This window comes from Prunus avium, chromosome 4, assembly GCF_965620075.1.
Source record: "Prunus avium chromosome 4, drPruAviu1.hap1.1, whole genome shotgun sequence".
NCBI classification, from domain to species: domain Eukaryota; kingdom Viridiplantae; phylum Streptophyta; class Magnoliopsida; order Rosales; family Rosaceae; genus Prunus; species Prunus avium.
Genome location: NC_142287.1, coordinates 18871948 through 18885957, shown reverse-complemented (window position 1 = coordinate 18885957; position 14010 = coordinate 18871948). Strand labels below are relative to the sequence as shown.

Below are 14010 nucleotides of genomic sequence, written 5' to 3'. Positions count from 1 at the left end.
AAGTAGGAATGATGATCATATGGTTATGTTACAACTTACAACTTACAAGTGAAGGTGGTAGAATTCCCAGATATTACAATTACCATGTCTGTAAGCATGCCAAATGATATTTGCAAGAAAATCCCACCATAAGCAGAAGAAGAGCATTCAGAATAATAATTTAGCAGAGCCAACAACTAAGCTCTTGGGACTTGTGAGAGAGAAAATCAGATGAACTTTGAAGAGAAGGGGGAGGCCATTATGAAAATGAATCCATTCAACAAAGAATTCACTATGTACAAGATATCATACACCAGCTCTTCCCTATGTACATGATAAGCTACTATACAATTTCTGCGTCTAAATAATTGCTTTAAAAGAATGGTTAATTTTCTACATCCTCACAAAAATTTGGCACAATCAGCATGGCGGGAAAGATGATACAACTACCCAAAACAAAACAAAAGAAGAAATGGGGGAAAGATGATACAACTAGCCAATCAGAACAAGGCACATTAGCAACATCCTCTGCTAAATCCTATTACAACAGTCAAATATCAGGTTCCAGAACAATCTACCACATTCCAGACTTCAGCAATTTCAAGCCATAACATCATCCACAAATCTATTTTCATCAAGTGCTATAATTAACTCAAACATAAAGGCAAAAGAAAGCTAAAACCAAAAGCAAGAGTTCGGCTTCTAAATCCAGCTAGAGAAAGGGAAACACCATGCATCGTCTCTTCAATGTAGAAGTTGGAGGTCCTCTTCATCTCCAAAGCAACTCTGGGTTGTACTTCACAGCTTCAATTCTCACGATAGAGTGTCCTTCAAACTATTAGACAGTGAAACAGGTGACAGATCTACAATAAGCATAATCATCAGGAAACAATAAAATACTCTACTACATTACTACACACAGACACAGACACAGACACACACATGCACAAAAGTCAGTAAAAAGCAACCACGTCCTCAAATGGTTAAATGATAAAAAGGAGAATGCAGTATAGGGTAATACACAAAGACACACACACACACACACGAAAGTCAGTAAAAAGCAACCACGTCCTCAAAATCCAAGGATGGATCCCACACAGTTGGATCATAGTAGCAAGAAGAACTACTAGGTTCTATTCTAAGTATTGGTCGACCATAGATATGAAGGGCAGGTTTTCACCATAATTTACAACAAGTAAGGAAATCGATAGAATGTAGTGCTTCTACTGTATTTGTCCTGAACAAGCAAAAGGTCTACAGAAGACATTAGAACCGGTAAACCATTTCACAGCAACAAACTGCACTGACAATATAAATGGCAGGTTTCCAAATCTCCAAGACTGGGTAAGATGACTGCTGGAGCCGTCTAGAATACCTTAAGGGAACATTGCACTTTCTGAAGGAAAAGCAATATAGAATAGCACAGCAACCCTAGGCAAGATCAACCGAGTTTTCTCTTGTTACTAAAATCTATTTTAAAGCAATAGAACACTGTCCAAGTAAGTTTCCAGGTCATTGTTTAAGAGAAACAACATATTAAAAAGGTGGATAAGGCATCCACAGCCAAACAGAACAACAAAAGCACAAAAAAAAAAAAAAAAAACACCAAGGAACACAAGAGAGAGAAAAAAGAAACAATAAAAAAGAGGACCAAATCCTCATTTCACTGCTGCCACCAAATCCAACAAAATGACGGTAGGGGAATAATCCAAAAAATCAGATACTATAATATATTTTGAATATGGCAGGATCATTAACATGAAAACTAGATAAAATGAAAATTAACGGAAAATTGCAATTCAAAATCATAACTTTTATAATGTTAAAGTTACAAAGTTTTTATTTTTATAAAAACTAGATTAGATATAAACCATGGACACCTATATATTTAGGGTACTGTTCTCTAGCAAGACAAAGCCATTAATCAAGTGGAATCATGTCTGAATGCATAGTCCTGAGTGATAGTCTTAACAAAAAAAAAAAAAAATGGAGATACCAAATTGTATACATATACAAATTCACACATTTTCAATTGTGGTCATCGTCACTTATCACATTGACTTCAGTGTGTTGATGACATCTTGGAAAACTGCACGTCACTTATCACATTGACTTCACAGTGAGGTAAACACAATAAGGAATTGAGGGGCGTCAAGCATCTGTTCCATACAAACAAATGTACTGTGTATATGTACACACACTAGTGGTAAGGGTAGTAGGTGTAAAGAGGAAAAGGATTCGAAAAAGCACAAAAATTCATGATACAATATGTCATGAATGCTTGAAAACTTAGTGTAGAGCTGTATCATTTAGACTCTAATCATACACGTATTGTAATACATCAAGTTCAGCCCAAATGACAAACATAGCATAAAAATTGAAATCAACACTCAAAATCCCTAGTAATCAAAACTATCATACCACAGATCTAGAAAAAAGGCAAAGTAAAAAAACTGATCAACAACAGTAAGAGGTACGGAGAGGTCAGAACAAGGGAATGAAAACCTCCCAACACAAACAAACTTAGAAACAATAACTGTACAAACAATGCACAAGAACATAACTGGTATACAAGAGTGGTGATGTATGATAAAAGCATAAAACAAGGATGGCATATCCCAGACAGACAGACAAACAAACATTTATCAAACTTAAAAGCATAGATGAAAATTAAACTGAATTTTAATAGGCTTACCTTTTTCCACATGAGAATTGAACTCTGCTCCTGCAAGACAGAAGCAATCAAGAAATCTAGGCAATGACATGAGAGCAGCCATTGGATGAATCAACGACCCAAAAACAACACTTGAAAGAGAGTCCACATAAGCATGGCGAACCAAAAGCCACCAAAAGTTTCTTTTACTCTATTCCATTTCCTCCTCAATGGAAAGTCATCAAAAGCAAGAAGCTGCAGAGCAGTTACTCGGAAGTAAGCCGCCGTCTCTTCCCATAATCAGCATCCCTTGATCTTGACCGACGGTTATCCTCTTGAGATACACGTGCCTTACTGTGAGTCCTCGATGACCTTCCCCGTTCCCATTCATCCTCATGTTCTGGTTCACGGTCTCTGTACTTATGATGATCAGTATATTTGTCTCGGTCTTCCCTGTACCTATCACGGTCCCGTTCTCGTTCCCGATCTCTATCACGATCACGATCTCGAGAACGTTCTCGGACCCTATCACGCTCTCTGTCCCGTTCTCGACTAACATCACCATCATCACGATACCTTCTTTCTGACCAGTCATGGTCATGAGCCACATCTTTCTCTCTAGGCACATCTCTGTCATATCCCTGATCCCTATCATCCCGATACCTTCTATCAGAAGATCCAGACCAGTCCCTCTCCGAACCTCTATCTTTCTCCTTTGTGGCATTTGGCCACCCGCCTCCTCTATCATGACTAACCTCACCATATTGATGGTCAGAAGCAGCTTCTTCACCATAACTAGACTCCCCAGCTCTCCCACCACCATGCTCTTCACCTGCCCATCCACCCATATTAGGATCAGACCACATTCCCATATTAGGCCCATCAACACCTGATGTTGGCATCATTCCCATTCCATTCATGGGCATCCCTCTGCCGAAAAATGCAGGATTCACATGAGGGGCTACTCCAGGCAGCCCAACACCCCCCACAGGTGGGAATGAAGACAAAATTCCAGAGAAAGGAGGCGTGGGAGCACCAGGAAAGCCTCCATAACTCCCCATTCTCCCCATTGGTGCACCAAAAGCTGGATCAAAACCCTGACCCATCATTTGCTGAGGGTGCAACAAAGGAGGGGTTGCACCAATACCTTGCCCAAACCCATTTCCACCATTCCCCATTATACCTCTGCCACCCATCCCACCACCTCTATTCCTCATTTGACCAACCGGTCCTCTATTTCCCATACCCTGAGCATTACCCCTCCCCCAATTACCTCTCCCGTAACCTCTATTGTTATCCCCACCTTGATAATTTCCCCCTGTCGCAATGTTATTCCCACCAGTTTTATTCCCGGCATCATTAGGCCCCCTCCTCCCACCAGTTTGAGGTACTGCAGTTTGGGCTACCTGCTGGTTCCTATTTACTTGAGCCTCCCCCATTCTCTTAACACTATATGGTGATGCAAAAGCAACAACACATGGCCGCCCATTAAACATATGCCCATGCATCCCATCCTTGCAGGCTGTAGCAGCAACGGGATCAAAAAACTCAACCTGGCAGTATCCTTTTGACTTCCCACTCGCCTTCTCATCAAAAAACTTCACTTCCTTCACTGGTCCGTACTTACATAACTCTGCCTCCAGCTCTGCATCTGTAGTCCACCAATGCAAATCACCCACAAATAATATCGTCCCGCCTCCACCACCCCCGCCACCACCAAATCCTCCTCCTGGACCACTATTCCCACCAATCCCATTAACATTCCCACCTCCAACACCACCAACTTGCCTCAACATGCCCTCATTTCCCGCATTCCCAACAGCAGCAGCAGCATGTAATTGTTGCTGTTGCTGTTGAGGTTGTGGTTGATGTTGTTGTTGCAATTGTGGCGGCGGCTGCTGAGCAACAATCCCTTGAACACCAGCACCACTATTATTCCCACTTTGCTGCTCAAACTCATTCAATTTGCCCGATGCTTGCCCTAATTCAACCCTAATCCCACCTCCACCCCCAATGGGCCCCAAACCAACACTCCCTTTCACACCCACCTCGTTCCCTCTAAACCCTAGATTCTGGTTATTATTATTGTTATTATACCCAGAACCCCTAACCCCTCCGTCACCCCCTCCAGTACCCTCACCGCTACCGCCCCCAACACCCGGTATGGGAACACCGCGAGGTTCCGGAGCCGCAATCTCCGGTGACTCAATCTTTTTCTCCTCCACCACTTCATTTCTAAACCCTAATTCCTCGTTCTTTCTCATAGACTGATAAAACCCCTCGCCGACATTGACATCGTTGTAAAGGTCCTCATAATCATCGTCCTCTTCGGCCAAAAAACCGTCGTCGGCCACGGCCGAGATCGCCTCGTTACGGTGGAACTGATCGGCCCCGTCACCTTCATCCATTCTTCTCCGTTTTCTTCTCGGTCTTTGAAGACCTAGGGTTTTCTATCTATCGTTTCGAGTGAGCAGTGAAAGTGTGTTCAGAAATCGAAAGGAAGCATTTTTATGATGCCAATGAAAGGAAAGACTGAAAATAAAATGAAAGAAAAGATTGGGGTTGGAGATCTTACCAGGCAAAAGAGTCAGTGTGTTGTTGAGAGTTCGAGAAAGTAAACCCTAATCTGGGATTTCTGGAAACTTATGATAGAGAGACCAGACAGGTGAATTTTCTGGTAATCTATCTATCTTAATTCCAAAGTGCATTCCATGTCTCGCTAACTTGCGCCGTTGTGCGTAATGCTTATGGCTCTTTTAAAAAGGAAATAAATAACTTGCGTAATGGTTACTATGGCTTTGTAAGGCTTGGGGTTACGGTCTCGGTTTCGATACTCAGTAGTAATGATTTAACCAAATTTCCATTTGAGTTAGTTAGCTTTGATTATTATTATTAAGGGCTCAAGTTTTGATGCTCTTAGGAGCATTAATGACAATTTTGGAAAAGATGAGGAGGTTAGTGATGTGTTTGTTGAGCAGGACAAGTCCCATTTTAATAGTTCCTCTCTTCTTGATATGGAGCATGACAAGAAAGTATAGACTAAATCCAAAAATGCTAAGCCCATGTTTAGAAGTGTGTTGACTGATATTTCTAATAAGCCTTTTGAGGGGAAAGTCCCTGGTGATGTGAGTGTCAGGAAATGTGTTGGTCCTTCAAAAGTGTTTGTTGGAACTGTAGCTCGTATTGGAAAGATGGTTGTTCAAGGAAAGATGTTTGATAGTTCTAGTCCTGATCAAATCACTAGTTGAGTCACTAATCAAAAGAGTCACCATGAGAAAGGTGTATACATCTTTGGTCATCAACCGCCTAATATAAGTGAGAAAGATGCTAGAAATGTGGGGAGCTTTGATTCTGAGGGTGATGAGGATACGTTGAACTCTAATGTTTCTGATAGTTTGTGTCAAGTTGATAAAATGAATTTTTTGGAAGGCCAAGCTAGCCTTTGTGGTGGGAATTTGGCAGGCAATACCTTCAGCGATGGTGGAGGTATGATTGTTGGTATTTAAAAAAGGGTTTAACCCTCGGGTTCCTCTGATATTTCTAGTTGTCTTTATGAATATTGTTTGTTGGAATGTTCAAGGTGCTGCTTGCACAAAGTTTAAGACTAATATGATGGATTTGATCTATACTAATCATATGGACATTTTGTTCATTTATGAGCCTCGTATAAGCGGTGGTAAAGCTGCTTGTATTGCTAAATCCCTAGGTTTCTCTAATTTTGAAATTATGAATGCTAATGGTTTTTCTGGTGGTTTATGGTTGCTATGGATGCCACTAAAGTCCATGTTGATATTTTGGGGACTTTAGACCAATCTATTTTTGCTTATGTGGCTTGGCCTAGCCAATATCCTTGGTTGTTTATATCTGTGTATGCTAGCCCTTGTGGTATTAAAGGAGCTAAGCTATGGGAGTATCTAAGTTTTATTTCTGATTGTCAACATTTGCGTTGGTTAATTGCTGGTGATTTTAATGAAATGTTGAATGTGAATGATAAATTAGGAGGAGCTCATGTTTGTAGATTGAAAGGTTTTAGAAGCTGTTTTGATTGCAATGTTATGGTTGATTTGAGTTTCTCAAGCCTCAAATTTACTTGGAATAATAAGAAAGTCTATGAAAGGCTTGATCAAGCTATGTAATTTGGAGTGGAGGGGGTTCTTTGCTAAGGCCACTGTGAGACATTTGAAGCGATGTGGCTACAACATGAGAAGTTTAATGATTTTATTTCTAAATCTTGGGTTCCTGGTGATGGTACTGCTGTGGAGAAGACTTTTGCCTTAATTGAGCCTCTTAAACATTGGAATATTAATATTTTTGGACATCTGCGCCAAAGAAAAGGTTGGTTGTTGGCTCGAATTGTTGGTATCCAGAAAGTTTTATGCAAGAAGCCTAATAGGTTTCTTAGTCATTTGGAAGCCTCTTCAGCAAGAAGCTGTGTTTTGGCAATAAAAATCGAGAATTACTAGGCTACAAGATAGTGATAGGAACACCAAATTTTTTTCATACTACCATTATATCATAAGAAGGAGAAGAAATAAGATTGAAAGGTTGAAGACTGCTAATGGTATTTGGATCGAGGAGGCTAACTGTTTAAAAAACTTGGTTGTGGATCATTTTTCCAATCTCGATTCTGCTACTTCTCTTATTGATTATGTGGTTGATCACTCTAACCTTTTCCCCTTATTGATGTGGCTGATCTACATGGTTTGGTTCGACCAATTAATTTGGCTAAGGTTAAGACTAGTCTTTGTAGATGGTTTCCTTACATGTTTTTATCAGAGTCAGTGGAATCAATGTGTTGGTGATATTTTTCAAATGGTAGTGAATGCTTTTAAGGAGTGTTGAATTCCAGAGAAACTTAACTATACTCTAATCACTTTGGTCCCTAAAGTTGACTAACCATAGACTATGGTGCATTTGTGACCCATAAGCCTTTGCTTTACCATTTATAAAGTTATTTCTAAAGTTCTGGTTGCTAGATTAAGACATATTTTGCCTCATATCATCAGCCCTAACTAGGTAAGTTTTGTGCTTGGTAGGCAAATCACATACAACATACTTATTGCTAAGGAGTTGATGCATAAATTTAAGTTGTCTAAGGGAAAGAAAGGCTTTATGGCCTGGAAAATTGATTTGTCTAAGGCATATGATGGATTAAATTAGAAGTTTGTTGAGCATGTGTTAGTGGAGTTAGGGTTACCTTGTCCTATAACTAAATTGATTTTGAGTTGTGTGTCTACTGTGAGGTATTAAATTTGCATGAATGGTGAGCTTACTGATCATTTTCTTCCTAAGGATGGCATTAGACAAGGAGACCATTTATCTCCTTATCTCTTTGTGATGTGTATTGAGAAGCTATCTCATCTTATTTTTTATTCTGTTAAAAAGGGAGTTTGGAAACCAATTAAGTCTTCACAATCTGGCCCAGTTGTGTCTTATTTATTCTTTGCAGATGACCTGGTTCTTTTTGCTGAAGCTAATTCTACTCAAGCTTGGATGCTAAAGAGTTGTCTTAAGAGGTTCTGCAGTGCTTCTTGGCAAACAGTGAATTATGATAAATCTGTTGTTTTCTACTCACCAAATACGAGTAAAGAGACAGCTAAGGACGTAAGTCTTATTTGTAGCTCTCCTCTTACTGAGAACCTTGGTAAGTATCTGGGCATGCCTATGTTGCATTCTAGAATTACTAAATTACCTTATGACAGTTTAATTAATAAAGTGCATAAGCGGCTTGCTTCTTAGAAGTCAAAGTTTTTTTCATTGGCTAGTATAGCAACTCTTATACAAGCTGTCACTTCTGCTGTTCCTATTTATGCTATGCAGACCTCCAAGCTATTTGTTAGTTTGGGGCAAGAGCTGGACAAATTAAATCGTAATTTCTTTTGGGGTGGTAGTGAGAAAAAGCATAAGATCCACCTCTGTCAATGGGATTTAACTTATTGTCCTAAGAACAAGGGGGGTTTAGGTTTTAAAAAAACTACTGCCATGAATCAAGCCCTCTTGGCTAAATTTGGGTGGAGATTACATAAAAACGACAAAGGCTTATGGGCTAAGATTTATGAGTCTAAATATCTTAAAGGGAAGTCTATCTTAGATTCTTCTTTGATGATCAAACATGATTGTTCTACCACTTGGAAGGGTGTTATGTATGGGGTGGAGTTGTTAAGGCAGTGAATGGGTTGGAGGGTTGGTAAGGGGATACTACTAAATTTTTGAAAGACAATTGGCTTATTGATGAGCCTTTGTCACAGCATGATGGGGTCTTGCATATTGAGGATATAGATTGCTCTGTATCCAGTTTTTTTAAAGATGAGTGGTGGAATTTGGATAAATTACGAAGAGTTTTAATTGAAGATCTTGTTCAACATATTGTTAACTATCATGTGGGTTTATATAGTAATTTGCAGGACTGCTAGATTTGGAAAGGAACTGCCAATGGAGTTTTTTTATTGTTGTAAAAACCGCTTACAATATGTTCTTTAATGGTCCCTCATGGCATGATTATAGTTTCAAATCGTTGTGGAAACTAAAGATACCTCCTAAATTGCAGATTTTTGCTTGGCTTACTGCTCAAGGTAAAATTCTATCCGATGCGCAAAGAGTTAGAAGACAATTGACATTTGATGCTTCTTGTGGTATTTGTGAGTGGCCTATTGAAACTACATTACATATTCTTCGTGATTGCTATAAGGCTAGAGGTATAAGGAATTACATTTTAATGCCTAACCATCAGGGCCATTTCTTTCAAATGGAATTTCTGCCATGGTTTCAAACTAATCTTCTCTCTCAGGCAGTTTGGTGTAGTAATATTCCTTGGAGTTTGGTGTTTATCTTTACTTGTTGGTATGTGTGGAAATGGAGAAATCACCAAGTTTTTCAAGGGGATGAAGATGTGCCCTTTGATCCTAAACAACTTATTGTTCGTGCTATCCATGAGTGGTTTGAGGCTTCTCATATATTGAGTAAGAATAATCATAAAGTCTAGGTTGATCTAAACCTCCTATTTCTGGCCAATTCAAGTTAAATGTTGATGGGTCAAGGAGGAATGGTTCTAGACATATTGGTGTTGGAGTTGTTATTAGAAGTTCCTCTGGAGATTGGGTTAGTGGTTTTGCTGTGAACTTGGGGAAGTGGCAAATTCTTGAGGCAAAAATATGGGGATTATTTTTTTGGTTGAAGCTTTCTATGGATAAAGAGATTAATAACCTTGTTATTAAAATGGATTCTGCACTTGATGTCCAATTGATCCAGAAGCAGGGCATTACTGATGTTCATCCTCTTGCAGCCTTAGAACATCTCCAGGAGACTCTCTCTACTCTCTCATCCATAGCTATTTTAGCAAAAAAGAAGGAAAAACAACGCTCCAACAATGTCGCTACCTCTCTCACCATTTTGGAGATGCCATTTTGGCTTGCTACATCGAGCAAGGAGGAGAGAGAAATTCAAGGCTCGCCATCTCGTTCAAACCCAAAACTTCAAAGTCTCCATCGTTTCTCTGTTTCTCTCTATTCTCTCTGTCAAAATCTCCATCGCCATCTCTATTTTCTCTGTTTCTCTACCCTCTTTGAACTCTAAGGTGGTGTTTCCAGGAGAGATTTGAAAATTCCTTATTAATTACTTGAAATTTATATATGGGTTTCTGGGGTTGAAATTTGTATATGGGTGCGTATATGGGTTTCTGGGTTTGAAATTTGTATATGGGTTTCTAGGTTTTTGCTTGGAAGGGTTTGGGTTTGTGCTTCAAATTAACAAGTTCTTCTGCAATTTCTACAATTTGAAATTAAGTGGCTCTGATATGGGTTTGTATATGAAAGTATTTGGGGTTGTACACGATACAATTTCTACAAGTTCTGTTGAAAGTATTTGAAAGCACTTGAATATCTACAAATTCCGCTGCAATTTCTAAAATTTCTAAATTTTTTGCAAATTGTGCTTCTCTACATCTGCAAATTGTGCTTCTCTACAAATATTTTTTAATGTGCTTCTCTGCAAATTGTTAGATGAATTTTGTAGATAATACATATTATGCCAACATCCTCAACGGACAGGTTGACCTTAATGACCCATTTTCAACATTTGGTTGCACACCTACAAACCAAAATGAAGGTGACAATGACATGCCTCAAGTGATTGTTCCAGCTAGACCAACAACCAAGAAACCACAAAGAGCTAAGAATTTTGTTGTTGAAGAAGATATGCTTCTTGTGTTTGCATGGCTCAATGTTAGCTTAGATCCAGAGCATGGCAACGAACGAAGGAGTTCTACTTATTGGAATAGAATTCGGAAGTACTGGATGGCAGAGAAGAAGTTTACTTCTGAACACAGTTCCAATTCTCTTCTACACCATTGGTCAGGAATTCAACTCAGAGTGAATAAATTCCGTAGATACATGGCCAAGATTGAAGGGAGGTCTCAAAGTGGTGTCAATGAAAAGACAGGGTAATCTTCTTGCAAAAATTACTAATTTACAATCAAATTTAGTCATTATGTATATTTATTCTTGCGATACTCACCTGTGCTGCTATCAACCATATATGATGTAGGCTTCCTTTCTCACATGTGATGCTATCTTTTAACTTTTCACATATTTATTTATGTCAAAGCAAAAGAATATTAATTTAATTGTCATATTAGGTTCTCCAAAAGTTTTCTTTAATCTGTACTTGCAATAAGTTTTGCATGAAACATATAGGGGGATGTCAACCGTGAACCAACATAACTAAACAAGAACAAGACTTTCAAGTTTCTTACCAATCCACCACAATTTTCAAAGAAGATGCTATCTTTTTCTTACTCATCTCTTTCCAAACTGTAGTTTAACTTAGTTGTGATCTCTAGCTTTCCAAGCGATATATATATATATATACATATGAAAGCCTATTTCCATTGTGCAGATCATACTAGGAAAAGAAATGTATCAACAACTCATGGGATCATCATTTGTGTATGAGCATTGTTGGCATCTATTGAAGGATTAGCCTAAATGGATTACTGAAACTAGCAAGAAAAAATCTACGACTAGTCCAAATGCAAGCCCTGCATCTTCTTCTCCTTGCATTCCATGTGCAGTCAATTTAGGGGAAGATTCTCAAGAATCTACATGTATAGAAAGGCCAGAAGGTAAAAAGGCTGCAAAGAAATTGGCAAGCCAAAGAACTGGTAAAAATCCAATGGGTGGAAATGTAGTCTGCAATAGATGTTCAAATGGAAATCCAAGAATTAAGAAAATAGAAACTAGAACATGCACACAAACAAGATGAGCAATTCCAATTGATGTATGTTGCTAAGCAAGAGCAACTTGCTATTAGGCGTGAAGAAGTTCTAATTCAACGTCGAAGTGAGGATTCTAGAATAATGGCAATGGATACTACTAATATTTTACCAATGCAAGCGGAATACATTATAGGCCTTTAAAAGGACATCTTGGCAAAAGTTGTTGATGGCAAAAGCAGAATACATTATAGGCCTTACAAGTGGTTACCATTAATATTTGAATATGAAAGATATTTTTCTTCTTTACATGTATATCTTTTCTTACTGTCATTAATTTGAAGAAGTTATCCAAAACTTGGATAACAAGTTGTTACCAACCAATAGGTAAACATTAGATTGCCGACTCTATTGTAGTTTAAATAGGAAACCTTCTATGTTAAATACATGCGAAGAGAAAAAGAAACAGAGAGAAAAGAAAATAGAAAGAAGGAAAGATAGTAAGAGAGGTAAAGTGAAGAAGAAGTATTGGAGGGAAATAAAGTAGAAGACTGGGTTTGTGAATGTGGTGGAAAATTGGGAAACACCTGACATTTCTAGCAAAAGCTTTGGTGTCAAGGTAGAGGGTTTCTTGGGGGCAGTTACAGAGATTGGTTTAATGAAATTTTGTGAGCCCTATATATTGCGTGATATGATTATTTGGCTAATGTTCTTGTTACAATTGAATGGTTTCCTTACATTGGTGATATTTTAAATGGTTACATTGTTGTGAGATATATGGGATATGTGAAAGGCATAATTATATTCTATCATGGAAGTTGGTTGGAGTTGTTGGGTTAAGAAAATAATGATGGAAAAGAGGGTAATGGAAATAATCTTTTGTGTAGTTGAGTCTAACTCTTGGAAGGTACTAAATCTCAGAGATCCCACAGTGCACATGGTTTTTATTGGGTGATTCAGGACTGGCGACAGAGAGTTATACAAGATGACTAACAAAAAGGGATTTATGGGATGATTGAGATGGGGGTTAGTTCATATAAATTGGCATTCGGGACCAAGTGGTATAAGCATGGTATGGGACGTGCAGGTCTGCTTGTCTAGTTGTATGAATTAACGGGAGTAGATGAAGAGCAATCATGCATTATTATTAAGAATGTGATATTTGGCTGTGTGATTGTATGTCACCTAATTTAGTTATATCAATTTACCGTGAAAATGTTTATGTCCCTATTGAGTTGTGGTTTCGCTCACCCCTTAACAGATTTTGCAGGTACTGAATCTGAAATCTAGGATTTGTGATGATTGTGGCATGTCTATAAGGTGTATTGTGTATGTAGCTTGTGGTTGAATAATGAGCTACTCTTTTAGTGAGCTCTTGAGTAGTTCTAACCTGTAAAATAAATGCAAAAATGTAAGATTTCGGATGTTGTCGTTTCCACTGAATATTCTATGTGAAATATTTATTTATTTATTTAAATATTCTTCACATTTTAGTTATAGCTTTTATTAAATTCTATAATTAAGGTGTGAATCACATCTTAATCCAAGATTACGTAAATCCGTGGGTTGGGGCATGACAATATGCTTGCAAGCAGAATACATTATTCTCCTCCATGTTGTTGCCACAAGTGGTCGACAAGATCTGCTTGGAGCCTACAATGAGTTTGTTTGTCTCTGATGTGGATATGGCTTTGAATGAATTGTGTTAGTCCTAGTGAACACTCACATGTAGGTTCTATATTTGGAATTTCCCCCCTTCTATCAAAGTTGTTGGCACTAAAACTGAACAGATAGAGATAGGTGTAACTTACAGGTGATGTGGACGATCAAGGATCGATTGAGTGTTCGACGTAGGTTCTTCCCGTCCTGGGATGCCGATCCTGAATCAAAGGAAGCCGAGGCTCGTGATGTCTATGGCACCGGCGTGGAACTAGCCTAAGACCCTCCAATGCCGAAGTAAGTTTCTTTCTAAGAGCTTTAGCCACTGACAATGTATTTAGCATAAAAGTCAAGCTGAAAAGTCTTACCCCTTGTCTATAGTGGATGGGCTTATTTATAGAGGGCATTTGGGATGCTCTTAGCACTTAGTTTCGATGTGGGACTCGTGGGAGGGCCTTCTGAGGTTGACACGAGTCTGTGGATATCTAGGCGGGGCCTTCGAGGTTTATTC

At 38.7% G+C, this 14010-nt stretch overlaps 1 protein-coding gene across 2 annotated transcripts; it reads right to left on the bottom strand.

The window, feature by feature from the left end:
• Nucleotides 1-452: 452 nt before the first annotated feature.
• LOC110760328 (RNA-binding (RRM/RBD/RNP motifs) family protein) lies at nucleotides 453-5381 on the bottom strand. Of its 2 annotated transcripts, none has more exons than XM_021962579.2 (3): nucleotides 5208-5381; nucleotides 2675-5086; nucleotides 453-842 (listed from the first exon to the last, which is right to left on the bottom strand). In XM_021962579.2, the coding sequence occupies exon 2, from the start codon at nucleotides 5038-5040 to the stop codon at nucleotides 2899-2901; it is 2142 nt and encodes a 713-aa protein (XP_021818271.1). In that variant the 5' UTR covers nucleotides 5041-5086; nucleotides 5208-5381; the 3' UTR covers nucleotides 453-842; nucleotides 2675-2898. The 2 variants fall into 2 exon arrangements, with proteins under 2 accessions (XP_021818271.1, XP_021818274.1); XM_021962582.2 differs by having other exon boundaries at nucleotides 453-814.
• Between the last annotated feature and the right edge of the window lie 8629 nt (nucleotides 5382-14010).